Source organism: Chinchilla lanigera, unplaced genomic scaffold (genome assembly GCF_000276665.1).
Source record: "Chinchilla lanigera isolate Chin_1 unplaced genomic scaffold, ChiLan1.0 scaffold00193, whole genome shotgun sequence".
Lineage (NCBI taxonomy): Eukaryota > Metazoa > Chordata > Mammalia > Rodentia > Chinchillidae > Chinchilla > Chinchilla lanigera.
The window spans coordinates 527,977-541,592 of NW_004955594.1; the positions used below are offsets into that span (position 1 = coordinate 527,977).

Consider the following 13,616-nt stretch of genomic DNA (forward strand, 5'->3'; position numbering starts at 1 on the left):
GGCAGCACGGTGGGGTGGCCAGGGCCCGTCTTGGCCAGCTTTGCTGCATGGCCACCTTCGGTTCGGGCCACACTCATGACCACAGGGAGAGAGACGCCTGGTGACCAGCTGCTCCGCAGAGGAAAAAGCCACAACTCACTTAATTCACACAACAGTTAGGAAACAGGCAATAGCGTTACACCCTTTTGCAGCTGCACAAATGAGGAAGAGAGAATGGAAACTGGTTGCTTGAAATCACACAACTAAAAGGTGGGGAAAGTAGCCCTCTAACCTAAGTTCATTCTTCCAAATATCATACTGTTACCACTGATTATTTCTGTCCATTTAAAATGCAGGATCTAGCTATAATACCTTGAGACATTGTATGCATGTGTGTGAGTGTGGAAAACATTCCTACCGGGTAAACAAAGGAGTATATGACAGAAGATATAATATATGACAGACATAGTATGACAAAAGATGTAGGGGTATGGCAAAAGATGGATTTTCAGGTGATGATTAATATAATAAATACACACCAAAAAAAAAAAAAAGCCAGAAAAAGTCATTTAAATACATAGGACAAGGGCTAGGGACATACCTCAGTGACACAGCGCCTGCCTGACAAGCGCAAGGTCCTGAGTTTGATTCCCGGTACCAAAAAATAAATAAATACATGTATACATAGAACACTGACCTGAGTAAAATATGGAATGTTGCTCTGGTAAATTCCAACTTGCTGAATTCACAGAAAAAGGAGAAAAAAAGGTGTACATTACAGCAAGAATTACACCAAAAATATAACTGAGTGTATTCACAAATGACAAAATACTCAAGAGTGTGATGTCTTCCTGAGTTAGATCAAGAAAAACATGCTAGACAAAAATTATGTGTTGTACAGTTGAGCACCAATTTCTGTTCATCCTAAGGACAGACTCTAAAAGAATATAACGCTTGTCGGGAATTTACCCTTTGCTGTTTGAATTCAGGTATATTTTAGCCATCAGACAAATGCGCTCTAATTTTTCAAGTACTGCGGTCAGAAGCCAACCCTTATTCCTACTGTTGTTCTCCTCTGGGTAAGATGTCTTTGTTCTCCTCGGTTTACAGTGGTGTTAGTACCACTTGTCTTGCTCGGGTTCCACTGAGGATCAGGAAAACATGGGGTTCATGTCAGGTATTTCTTTCTCTCACTGACCACAGACACGTTCCACCTATTGTCCACCGCCTGAAGACAAGACAGGTCATGTACCTTTTGGGCTAATTTTGGAGCTGTTTCTGGTAGGACAGGAAGCCTGATCCTGTTTACCCTCATGGCTGCAGACAGAGGTGTTCGTAAGATTGCTTTTGAGCACAAGTGTATTGGATACTGCGTGTGAACTTCTTTGTGGGATAATGGTGTTGAGGGAAGAAGTGTAGTTCTACCTGATACTATATTTAAGAGAAAAACGGCAGAATCTCCTTGGATAGAAGTGGATTTGTTTACCTCTGCAACTTTCAGGAACTGTGTCAGTTTGGTTGTTCTTCCAAGGAACTTGATGTAAATATCCAAACTTTCCTTGCATTGGCTTCTCCTCATGTTAAAATACTTGTCTAAATGTAGAAAAATTTACCATATGAAGAAAGTCAGAAATGTCTTAGTGGACCTTGGTGAAAATAGGCTTTAATGTGTGATATATAAACATGGAAAGGCATGTTGATTCACTGGTAAATTTCCAGAAATATCAGTTAGCAATTATAAAAAATGGAAAAGTCCTATGGCTATTTTTATCTACACAAGCACTATCATATCTCATCATTTAAAATATATATTACCCTACAAAGATCTATTTTGAATCTATATATAGAAATAAAAGCTTTTTGCAAGTAAATTTTTTACCAAAATTTTATCCTTCTGATAAGCTTGAGTCATTTTAGGTAAATGGGTGCACCTCGAGACCACAGTTTTAAATGAAATAAATTGACACACAAGTTTAAATATCTCATGGTTTCTCTTGTGTGAGAAATCCAAAGGGGAAATAAGGAGCAGAACGGAGGAGAGAGCTGGGGAGCAGGAAGGACATGTTCGGATGGGAAGGGGAGCAAGGGAGGAGGCAGGGGAAGGAAGGGAAGAGAAAAGGGATTTTTAAAAAAGAGAATGGACTCTTTAGAAGCCACTTTGAAGATACCAAAGTATAGCACAACAACTCTTGATAATCTCCTACCTCTTTTGTCTCTAACGCACTATTATTTGTCTATTTGTTTTCCTGAGAAACTATTTTGTAGATAATAATATGTAAAACGATAACCATTGATAATTTCCTACCATTTTGTCTGTAATTTGCTAAGTCCCCCCTATTATTATGTTATCCTTCTTTTATTCTTTAAAATAAAAAAAAAGAGAGAATGGAAGGAAAAATGGAAACAAACCTTTTGTAAATGGGGAGGGGAAGAGGGGCTGAAGGGAGACGAGAGGAAGGACAAGAAAAGGAGGATCAAGGTATAACCTGCACAGGTACAGATTCCCTGTGACGAATGTGACCACTATGGATGGCAAATAGGTACTCATAAAAAATTTAAAAAGACGGAGAATCCTCCACAAGTAATGGTCATGCTTTATCGTACCTAGCAGATTAAGGATCCCTTCATTGTAGGCTGCGAAGAGACGAAGAGAATCTTTAAAGAGCAGCAGGAAAGCAGCATGTATTATACCATTAGTTAGTTCATCTGGATTTGCCTGGAAATTAAAAAGTAAAGCAATTACTCTAACAGTTAAAAATAAATCCTTCCCCCACCCACAGTTTAATCGTCATTTATCAATATTTTTAAAATGCTTTTTTAAAACTCTTACATTAAAATTAAGAAGAGCATCAAACTGGGTTTGAATAACTGGAAGTGTGTTTAGCAGCTCTTTGGTATTCATAGTTCTCATTACACCATTTGTCCTATAAAAGATGAAAGAAATTCATAAACATCAATAATTAAGAAGTTGAGAATCCCTGAGACATTAGCATCTTAAAATAGAGTTGTGTTTTTGACAAACTACAAAGCAGAACACACATGTTTCAGTATTCACTTGCAAACTAAAGATTTTACTTACCCTCTCTTGGTTTTCGTGATGTCAGATGCTATGAATCTATATGCGAGTGACTTTTCATTCAAGTACCGACTGTATCGTCTGATGAACGTTGACATACTATAGCCTAAAAACGAGATGTGCTGATTACTTCCAATGCAACCAAATTAACTAGGTACAATATGTCCATAAAGGCAAAGACTTAATCCACATTTATCCATATACAGCTAGAAAATTAAGCACAAAAGCTAGAATTCCTCTATTAGTCATCTCGTCTGATGTTCCTCAAGTATCCTGTTAAAGATGTTTCTATTTGATACCATCCTGTGATGTGGCATTGAACAGGGAAAGTGAGCTTCAACAGCTCCTTTCACAGGAAGGTACTGTAAATTCTCAGCATTTTCCTTACTAGCCCCAGCCCACTACCTCGTCCCCCTCCAGTCTCTCTCCACACAGCAAATGACCGCCCCTCCTGTTCATAGAGAAAGTGGAGAAAGGCCCTGGCAGAATTCAACATGTTGTCACCAATCTTCAAGCGTACCTTGATTCATTTATTCAATTTATTCATATAGTAAACAACTGCTGAGCACTCACTCCAAGCCAAGCCATCCTGTAGGTGCTGGAAGTTCAGCAGTAAATGAAACAAAGCAGAGAAAAATCTTTGCCCTCACAGGCCTTACATCCCAATAGGGATTGTCAGGAAGTAATGCAAAAGTAAAACCAGATGGTGAGAAGTGGAAACAGTAAAATGTGGTCAGAAAAGTGGCATAGGGATGCGCTGTGGCTTTTGGTAATCCACACAAGGCCTCAGTGAGTACATACCTAGAGCTCTCATTAACATTCCTATTGCTACCAAATAATATAGTTTGTTATTCCTAATAAGCACCCAAATATGTATTACATCAATGAATTTCGGGATTACTTCATAACATATACATCACACCACACCCTTCATAATTTAGAACCATTTTCTTAACTAAACATGGTTTCCTTCTTGCCACATAGAAATGTTTCCATCAAAGACTCATCTTACCTTCTATGACACTGTCATCCAGAAAGTTGTGCAAAGTGAACAAAGAGTTTCGAGATGCAAGGTGTTGGATAAAACGCTGTCAAACAAATGGGCCAAATTCTAAAATTAATTTCTGCACACAAGGAGAGTTCATTAAAGAGCACGATCATAGAAGACCGTGGTGTCATGAACTGACCTCTATTTATAGAAATAACTTTAAACTTAACCACTGAAGCTCATGTCAATGTACACTTTTCCCCAAAGACATTTTTTTGGGTTTCTGTTAGTTTTTGTTTTATTTTATTTTTTTGAGTCAGGGTCTCATTATGTAGTCCAGGCTGGCCTCAAACTCCTGGAGACCCGTCTGCCTCAGCCTCCTGAGTGCTGGGATTATAGGCCTACACTACCGCTCTCCATTCCCCCCAAGACATTTTGTCTAGCCAGAACCCCCCTTTGATACATCTGGGTTCCCCACTTCATAGAAACAACTGCTAAATTTTTGACATATTTGCCTCAAGACTATTTATATTTATTTTTTTATTTTTTTGTCTTTTTTTTGAGGCAGGGTCTCGCTATGCAGTTCAGGCTGGCCTTGAGCTCACTTTGTGCCCCAGGCTGGCCTCAAACTCACAACGATCCTCCTGCCTCAGCCTCCCGAGTGCTGGGATTACAGGCGTGCACCACCATGCCCGGCTCAACACTACTTTTAAAATAAGAGTAATAAAATATGACACTTAAGGCTAAAGTATTCCTTTCCTCATCCTCAAGATCCATTCCTTCTCCTATCTAGAAGTAACTGGCATCATAATTTTAATGTATTATCTTCATAGTCTGTTTTCTTTACAGTTCTAAGTATATTTGTTCAATGGGAAATATTATATTTTATTTTACATAAACGGCATTGTACTTAAAATGCCATTCTACAATTTGCTCCTGTATTAACACTGTTTCTAAGATTGAGCCTTGTTGGTTCACACCCGATTGGATTTGATGCTATGTGAGTCTCGGTGCTCTCTTCTCCAGAGGAAAGTCTGCAGCAGCCAGCAATTCACATAGCATTCACAGGGCATGTGAGTTCCGATTTCCTAAAAGTCTTCTCAATTCACAACACTGTCAGAAAGTTTAAATTTTGCTAATTTGAGCATATTATCAAATGATTATGAGATTTCATGGTTTTTTTGTGAACTCTGTTCATTTCTTTTGCTCATTAGCTCATTATTACCTTTTTGCTTCCAATTATATATTCTGATTAGCCACTAGTCTGTAATATATACGTTGGAAATAAATTTTTTAACTTTATGGTGTCTTTCCTACCCAAATATCATGAACATAGTACCCTACGTGTACCCATGTTTAAACGCGCATAATGTATAATAGCTAAATCTTGGAAACAGCCCATATGTCTATCAGCAGATGAATAGGGAGAGAAAATGTGGTATTTACACATGATGGAGTACTACTCTGCCACAAAGAAGGATGAGCTTGAGTCATCTGCAGGAAAATCGGTGCACCTTGCGACCATAATCTTAAGTGACAGAAATCAGACACACAAGTTTGAATATCACATTTTTTCTCTCGTGTGGGAAACCCAAAGAGTAAATAAGGAGCAGAACGGAGGAGAGATAGAGGGAGCAGGAAGGACAGAAGTCTTCTGCACTTGCGCATCTATGACCCTTTGCCTTAGAAGGATGGAAACAAGTACCGCAGGCATGCACCACCACACTCACCTCATCTCCATGCACCATGAGGTGATGTGTGGTAACCAGGGCTTTGAACACCACCACCCAGCTGCTGCTCCCAGTTTTCTCAGAAAGAACACTAGCCAGATGCTCAACACTCATATTTGTTTCATTTATGTACTGCGTTAGATCTAAATTAAAGACAGTGACAAACACACACAATACAGGCTGAGAATTTTCAGTTGACATCATGCAGCCTCCCCCAAAGTTAACATTCATTTCATTTTCCCATCCAATAATATGCAATGTATAAATACTTAAGTCATTTGTAGGAAAATAGGTCCACTTTGAGATCATAATGCTAAGTGAAATAAATGAGACGCACAAGCTTAAATATTGTACGGCACAGAAATGTTGCCGTGCCACTCTCAAAGCTATTCCACGGGCCCCCTCCTAGGAGGACCTATAAAGGACTGTACTAACTCGTACATGTCCCCATGTAAAAGGGTGGGGTGGGGTGGAGACTTCTAAGCGGCCTGGATTGTTATTCCACCACCTCTGTCTCCTATCTAAATCGTGTGAGTAACGTCTCGCTCTTCTGGTATTTGGTCTTCAAAACCATCCATCGCGCTTTTCGCTGCTCAATTTAGGGCTGCTTACTGTAATAGGAGTTCAAAGCGTCCCTCCTGCAGGGGACGGCGGGTACCGGGCTGGAGGTCAAGGCGCTGTCCTACCGTGTCTCCCCTACGCACACCGCGCTGGCTGTGCGCACCCCGACCGAGCCTCCTACTCACCGGCCAGGTGTTTCGCCTCTGGTTCCGTGGGCTCGTTGGTGGTCGCCCTGAGGGCAGCCTTGGACGCAGAGGATCCCATGTGTGCGTCGCTGACCGCCAGGCACGAGGGTGACGACCGCGAGGTCGGGTCCCAGATCCCCCTCTTCGTGCCCGACAGGGACCCGCACCTCCAACAGCGGACTGCAACTAACAGTTGTTAAGCATGAGGAGCCCCGGTGACGGTGACGGAAGAAAGGCCTGGCCTTTCAAGTGGTTCTCACCAGGCAACCTTTATTTCACGCAGCCTGACGCAGACCCCAGCGTTGTGAGCCGAAACCTGAACTTGGGAAGTGCTGAGTCTGGCGCCGACGCCGGAGAAGACAGCAGTGGGCATGAGACGGCAGATGAGGCTGCTAGGGTTCTCCGCGTTTCGGCGGGGCATCTCCAGTGTCAAAATTAATTTGCCAAAACAAAAATAATTTAAAGAATATTAATGATATTTTCTTCTGTGGAGTCTAATCTGCTGTCAATCCCACCCCGAACATGCTGTTTCCAATAGTTTGCATTTCTAGGAGTTCCATTAGGGTCTTTTTTTTTTTCCCATTTGGATCCTTTTGTGTCTTCCATTACTCTCTTCATTAAGTTCACATTTTTCTTTAACCCTCTGAAGATATTCATAATAGGTAGTTATAATGGCCATTTAAAAATGTGTGCTGATTTATTATCCTTGACATTTTGTGTTATGCTTCTACTGACGTTTTTTCATGTGTATCAATCACACTTTTCTGCTTCTTCCTATGCCTAGCAATTTCTGTTCAATGGCAGACATTTTAAATTTTGCTTTGGGAAGTATTCTGACATACGCCTTTGAAGAAAGTTGAAGTTTGTTTAGAAGGGCACATGCATTACTTTCAAATAACTTTTATCCTTCCAACACGTTTTAACAGCCTTATTGATATTTAATTAATACACCATTTTCCCATTTAGTGTACAAGCATTTATTAGTATATTTATATAGTTGTGCAACCATCAAGCTCAATTTATAACATTTTCATCACTTTCAAAAGAAAACCTTTCCCATTTAGCAGTCCATTTTTCTCTAAATCTCCCAGCCCTACACATCCAACAATTTGTTTCTGTCTCTCTAAATTTGTATATTCTGGGAATTTATACAAATGAAATCATACAATATGTGGCCCTTCAGGACATTTCTCACTTACACGATATATTTGAGGATCATTCATGTAACATGTATCAGTACTTCATCCCTTTTTATGGCTGAATAATGTTCCACTGTATGTGTAGACCACAACAGCTTAACTAGCTGTTCATTCTGTTCATAATTCTGTATTCCTATCAGCAGTGAATGAAGGTTCTAATTTCCCCACATCCTTGCTAACATTTGTTTTTGATTCTAGCCATCCTAGTAGATGAGAAGTATCTCAGTATGGTTTTCATTTGCATTTCTCTGATGACTGATGATTTTGAGCAACTTTTCATACGCTTATTAAAAATTTGTGTATTTGCTATGGAGAAATATCTGTTCCAATCCTTTGCTAATTTGGAATTATTTTATCTTATTTTATTAATTTTTTTTTCAGAGCTTAGGATTGAACCCAGGGCTTTGCAAATGCTAGGCAAAGCGCTCTACCACTAAGTTACATCCCCATCTCTACCCATTTTTAAATTTTGTTCTTTGTCTTCATTCATGACTTATAAGACTTGGATATGTTCTGAATTCGTGTCCTTTATAAAATATACAATTTGCAAATATTTTCTTTCCTTTTTACTTTTCACTTTCTTGATGGTGACCATTGAAGTAATTGTTTTTTATTTGACAGAATCCAATTTATCTATTTTTTTATGCTTTTGGCATCATATGTAAAGATCCATTGCCCAATCCTAGGTTATGAATATTTACTCCATGTTATTTTCTAAGACTTGTAGTTTTAGCTCTACATGTTAAGTCTATGACATATTTTGAGGAAACTTTGTGTGTATGATGTTGGGTAGGGGCGCAACTTCACTGGCTTTTTATTTGTCCTAAAATTATTTGTTGAACAAACTGTTTTTACTCCATTGAATGATTTTGGCACCCCTATAGAAAACCAATTGACCATCAATGTATAGGTTTATTTCTGGACTCCCAATTTGGTCTAAATGTCTAGCTCAGGCTGATATCACATGGTCCTATTTATTTTAGGCTTGTAGTAAGTTTTGAAATCAGGAAATGTTAGTCCTTGTAATGGGGTATTGTCTGTTTTTCTTTCTGGAAATGTCATTTTACCTTCATTTTTGAAGAATTATTTACTTAGATATAGATTTCTTCACTGACACTTTTTCTTCCAGCACTTTGAATATGTCATGTGCATTTTTTAGGATTATGTCCAATGAGACATGCAAAAGTGGTAGATGCACTAATGCTAGAACTGGATAAAAACAGCAGTAAAGGGAAGGAGAGGAAGGTCACATAAAAAGAATTAAGATATGTACATGTACATGTACCAACTCTTCATGATAAATGTAATCATTATGTACTAATAAAATTAAAATTAGAAAATAGCAGTAAAGAGAAAATTGAAATAGACTATAAAATTGTAGTTCCCTTTGTTTGCCCCAAATTTCCTTTATTATGTTAGTTTTGTACCTTTACAAGTTGGACATTTTAATTTTGTATTAGGAAAGCAATACATGCTCATTGTAGAACTTCAAGAACAGCTTACAGAGGAGTCCAAAGTGAAGAATAAGACTCTCTCTTCAGCCTCAGTGTCAAGCACCACAGGCAGTCGGTTATAATTGTCTCATGTGACATTTCTAGGTAAGTGGATGCATCTTGACACTATACTCTTAAGTAAAATAGGACACACATGTGTAAATGCCACATTGTTTCTCTAGTGTGAGAAACCAAAAGTGTAAATAATGGCCAAAACATGTAATCGATATTGTGACCCGGGAAGAACATATTCAAATGGGAAGGGGAACTAGGGAGGAGGAGGGGAAAAGGAAGGAAAGCAAAAGAAAAAAGTGAGGATAGAAGGAAAAGTAGAAACAAAGTTTTTGTAAATAAGGAGGGAAAGAGGGGTTGAAGGGAAGGTAGAGGAATGGGGAAAAAAATCAAGATATGTCATGTCCAGGTACAAATTCCCTATGATGAATATGATCGTTAGGTGTTGGGAGCGGCTGGAGCTGGAAATTGGTCATAGGTGTGAGGGCAGGATAGAGCCAGAGCGCCTCAAGCAGTCAAGCTACCTCAGTCTTGAGAAAAGCATCCTGCTAGGACAATCCAATTGTTAGTCGCTAGGCGACACTGCCTGTCTTGATACTAACTTTGCAGGAGTATAAATAAAGGCCCCTACTGTTGTTGTGCAGGTCCTCCTGCCCATCGGGTAAGAGGTCGCCTCCACCTGCCCAGCTCTTGTCTCTTGTCTATCTTTTCCTCCTAGCCACTGCCTTTCCTCCCCAGGGTACACTAAGAGACCGACGAGTTCCCTACAATTATGTATACCTGAAGTGTACCAATAAACTTAACTAATTTTTAAAAAATCATCTTTTATAGCCTTCCAGACATTGTACATGTATACATTGTATTAGATTTGATGGTCATTTGTTATAACTTTATCCAAATTTGGAAGCACAGCACAAAATGCCATGTAGCCTTCACCAGATTTAGGTGTTACATTTCACATATGTGTAGTGTGTGTGTGTGTGTGTGTGTGTGTGTGTAGCACAAGTATCCTTAGGGGTTTTCTAAACCATTTGAGAACAAGCTGCAAATATCCTGTCCCATCACCCCTAAGTGCTCTGGAGTATCATTCCTAAAGACAAGGACACTCTTTTTTCTGACTCCCACACTGTCAAGCAAAAGCATAACACAAGAGGGACTGGTCCAGTTTCTTATCTACTGGCCAGCAGGAGGGGAAGGAGCCAAAGGTTTCAGTTCTCTGTGTCTGCGTCCCATACACCAGACAGGACACCACCGGCGTAAGCAGGGTTAGATGACTGCTGCATCAGCTGTGGGACATTCCATTGCTGAGGAACAACTTCAGGACTACGGTTAGCAGTTTTACACTCTGTAGCTATACCCTGAGTAAGGCAGGGTAGAAAACATCATACTTCGGAAGAATTCTAAAAGAGACAGCCTTCAAGCGTACTTCACAACCCTCCCATCCTCTTGTGTTCCAGGAGGGTTACAAACCATCCTACCAACAGTCAGGCAAGTCATAATTCAAGCTTCGTTTGCATGGATACATGCATACAAGGTTGCAAGGGCACCATGGCAGACTCATTGTCTTTAATTCCACCCCTGGCTTTTCAAATTGAGCTAATTCTCAGCAACACAGGCCATTCCATCAAATGTACTCTAGTTAAGTGCTTATAGGGGCTTGTACCAAATATGTTCTATTTGTTTTAGGTAACATGGGACAAAAATGACTGTGACTATAATTCCCTGTTATTATGACTCCCAGCCCCACTTGGAGGATGCACTTTAGCCAGAGTACCCCCTGGGAGCCAAGCCAGATAAATATTTCGTGAATCAAAGAGAAGTAAGGCATGTTGACCGCTGCACATACCAGGTCTTGACTGCCCACCAGGAAGTCCAGGGCAATGTATTATTGTCTATTACCATTAATTCCAGAGTACAGAACAGTTTATATGTGGCAAGCTAATAATACAGGCCTGATATTCATGAAAGAAGTTGTAGCAACCCCAGCAGCACCAGTGTGCAGAGCTGGCATCAGGGGTCCAAATCTATTAAGTTTTTGTACAAAAGAGTTTTGTCAGTTTCTGGGAAGTTAATCTTGTTTTATCCTCTCAGGTGGAGATGAACTCCATGAGGCAGCAGCAGCTGGGTTATGCATAGAGAATCTCTGGCTTAAGATTCTTTCTTGCTCAGCCATAAATCTGAGAATGAAGTGGTGTTCTGGGTTAAATTATCCATATGTCCTGCAGCTCGAGCTGACAGAAAGGTTAGTGGTCCCTCCCTCAAATCCTGGCCTCCTGAGGACATTTCAAGTGTCACCAGCCAAGACCACCGAGCCTTTCTACAGCCGTGATTGGTGTGATCACGCTCTGCAGCATTCACCTCATCCTTTTCTGATCCTCTTGTCTCACCTCTGCTATGTGGGCTGCCAGGACCACCTTACGAACCACGACCTCTTAATCATTATCGTTAGTATCCATAATTACATAAATCCAACAAGCACAAGCAGGTGGCCAAAAGAGCACCAGGATAGACTCATCCAGTGTGACAGCTCATTGTAACGTAACAACTTGAAGGGATTAAGAAGTGCCTAGCAGATTAGTAGAACACAGTTCTGGGTGTGGGTGGCACCAAAGAAACTTGCACAGGACTGGGCAGCGGCAACAGTAGCAGCAGCGAGCTCCATGGAGCCTGGCAGCACTGAGTCTCCAGCGACCATGCTGGCTTCCGGTAGTGCATTCCAGCAGCCCTGAGGCTGAATGACCTCACCACACGCGCACTGCCCCAACTTGCCCATGTCTTGCTGCCTGGCATGGCGGTGGCTGTTGTCGGAACTGCCTCTAGATGAAGTTTATGCACAACCAGACGTGGGACTATGATCCCTAGGGCTTCAAGAAGTGGGCAGCATGTGCTGCGGCAGTGAACAGGGTGATGTGCTGCTGGTGAGTTGCTGTCCCTACCTCGACCAGTGTGTTGTCCCAGGAGGAGAAATGGAGCCCCAGGAGCAGCAGGTGGTGCTGCTCTGAGGAAAGCTTATTAGAAAGTGGGAGTAAAGCAAAATTAGGCAGTGCTAGGTCCCTCACAATATACCCCGCCCAACTTGAGGAGAAAAACCCCGACAGACAACCAGTCTGTTCCAACAGAAAGCCCCTCACTCAGCTCGAGAGACCAGAGTAAATCTGTTTATCAGGATGCTGCTCAGGCCTGCAGAAAACCTCCTAAGTCTACAGACTGCCACGCTGTAAATCAGCAACATGCCGATGTCCTCCTGCACTTCCCCGCCCCAGAGGCACCACACCCACCAATCATCCCTGAGAAACTTAAATTGTCCACCTTTCTCAGCGGAATTTCCCCCTCCCATGCCTAAAATAGCCTGTAAAGCAGGCCCCCTTCCTTTGTTCGGGGCCAACAGCTTTCTCGCCCTTGGCCAGGTTGCACCCAGCCTGAAAGATAGCACGGTTTGCTTCAATCCTGCCTGTCCTGGTGGTCTCGGTCGCTACTGGGGGCCTAGCCAGACAGGCACGCTCCTGTCACACTTGAGAACCAAGACCTAAAGCAGAGAAGGTATGTTTATGTTCTTACAGTCACTAAAATATTAGAAAATTGGGAAGATTCTATTAATATAGGAAGGAAGAGAGAGTGCTTCAAAGTAGAAGATCAGTCGAAGTTCTCCAGTGTCACAAACCTGTGTGTGCATGCAGAGTAGATTCTATTAATATAGGAAGGAAGAGAGAGTGCTTCAAAGTAGAAGATCAATCGAAGTTCTCCAGTGTCACAAACCTGTGTGTGCATGCAGAGTATCTGGAAAAACTAAAGCTGGGTTGCTCTCCAACCAATGGAAATTCTACAGTCCTCTCCCTTCCAGATAACAATGCCTTGCAGATGGTGCGCTGACCTTTGGGTTGCCATCCAGTGTAAGAGACAGGACTGGGAGGACTTCTTTTGTCCTTGGTAAACATCTTAATGATGCTCAAAAACTGTCTGAATTTGCCATGCAGGAATTTCAAACAATTTTTAGTTTTTAGATGCTTTCAAATCTTCTTTTAAAAAATAGTGTAAAATATTTTAATAAACCAAAGCCATGTGTAACTTTTTTTTTTTTTTTTTGGTCTTTTTGAGACAGGGTCTCGTTATGCGGCTCAGGCTGGCCTTGAGCTCATTTTGTGGCCCAGGCTGGCCTCGAACTCGCAACGATCCTCCTGCCTCAGCCTCCCGAGTGCTGGGATTACACGCATGCGCCACTACACCCGGCTCCCATGTGTAAGCTTTTAAGATGCCTAAATTGTGCCCTCTCGCCCACTGTTATTTTGGTTGTCACTTTATTTCACAGAATTTTTAGTTTTTGTCCATATAATCAATCTTGCTTATTTTCTCAGATCAAATTACTTAATGGGTAAGTTCCCCCTAATTATTTTCT

The 13,616-nt window shown here is 41.2% G+C and overlaps 1 protein-coding gene and 1 pseudogene across 3 annotated transcripts in view; one reads left to right on the top strand and one right to left on the bottom strand.

The window, feature by feature from the left end:
- LOC102005760 (phosphatidylinositol-binding clathrin assembly protein-like) overlaps positions 1-7,123 on the bottom strand; it is a gene marked incomplete at its 3' end in the record, with an annotated part of 30,283 nt that extends 23,160 nt beyond the window's left edge. Inside the window, 8 exon segments of one of the 3 annotated variants that reach the window (XM_005414676.2) lie at positions 677-718; positions 1,466-1,572; positions 2,584-2,695; positions 2,810-2,903; positions 3,059-3,161; positions 4,068-4,143; positions 5,774-5,916; positions 6,520-7,123. In XM_005414676.2, the coding sequence (XP_005414733.1) occupies positions 677-718; positions 1,466-1,572; positions 2,584-2,695; positions 2,810-2,903; positions 3,059-3,161; positions 4,068-4,143; positions 5,774-5,916; positions 6,520-6,598 (756 nt within the window). In that variant the 5' untranslated portion in view covers positions 6,599-7,123. 3 annotated transcript variants of the gene reach the window in all.
- A 4,920-nt stretch (positions 7,124-12,043) lies between these two features.
- On the top strand, positions 12,044-13,224 carry LOC102006086 (annotated as a pseudogene).
- Positions 13,225-13,616: the final 392 nt, after the last annotated feature.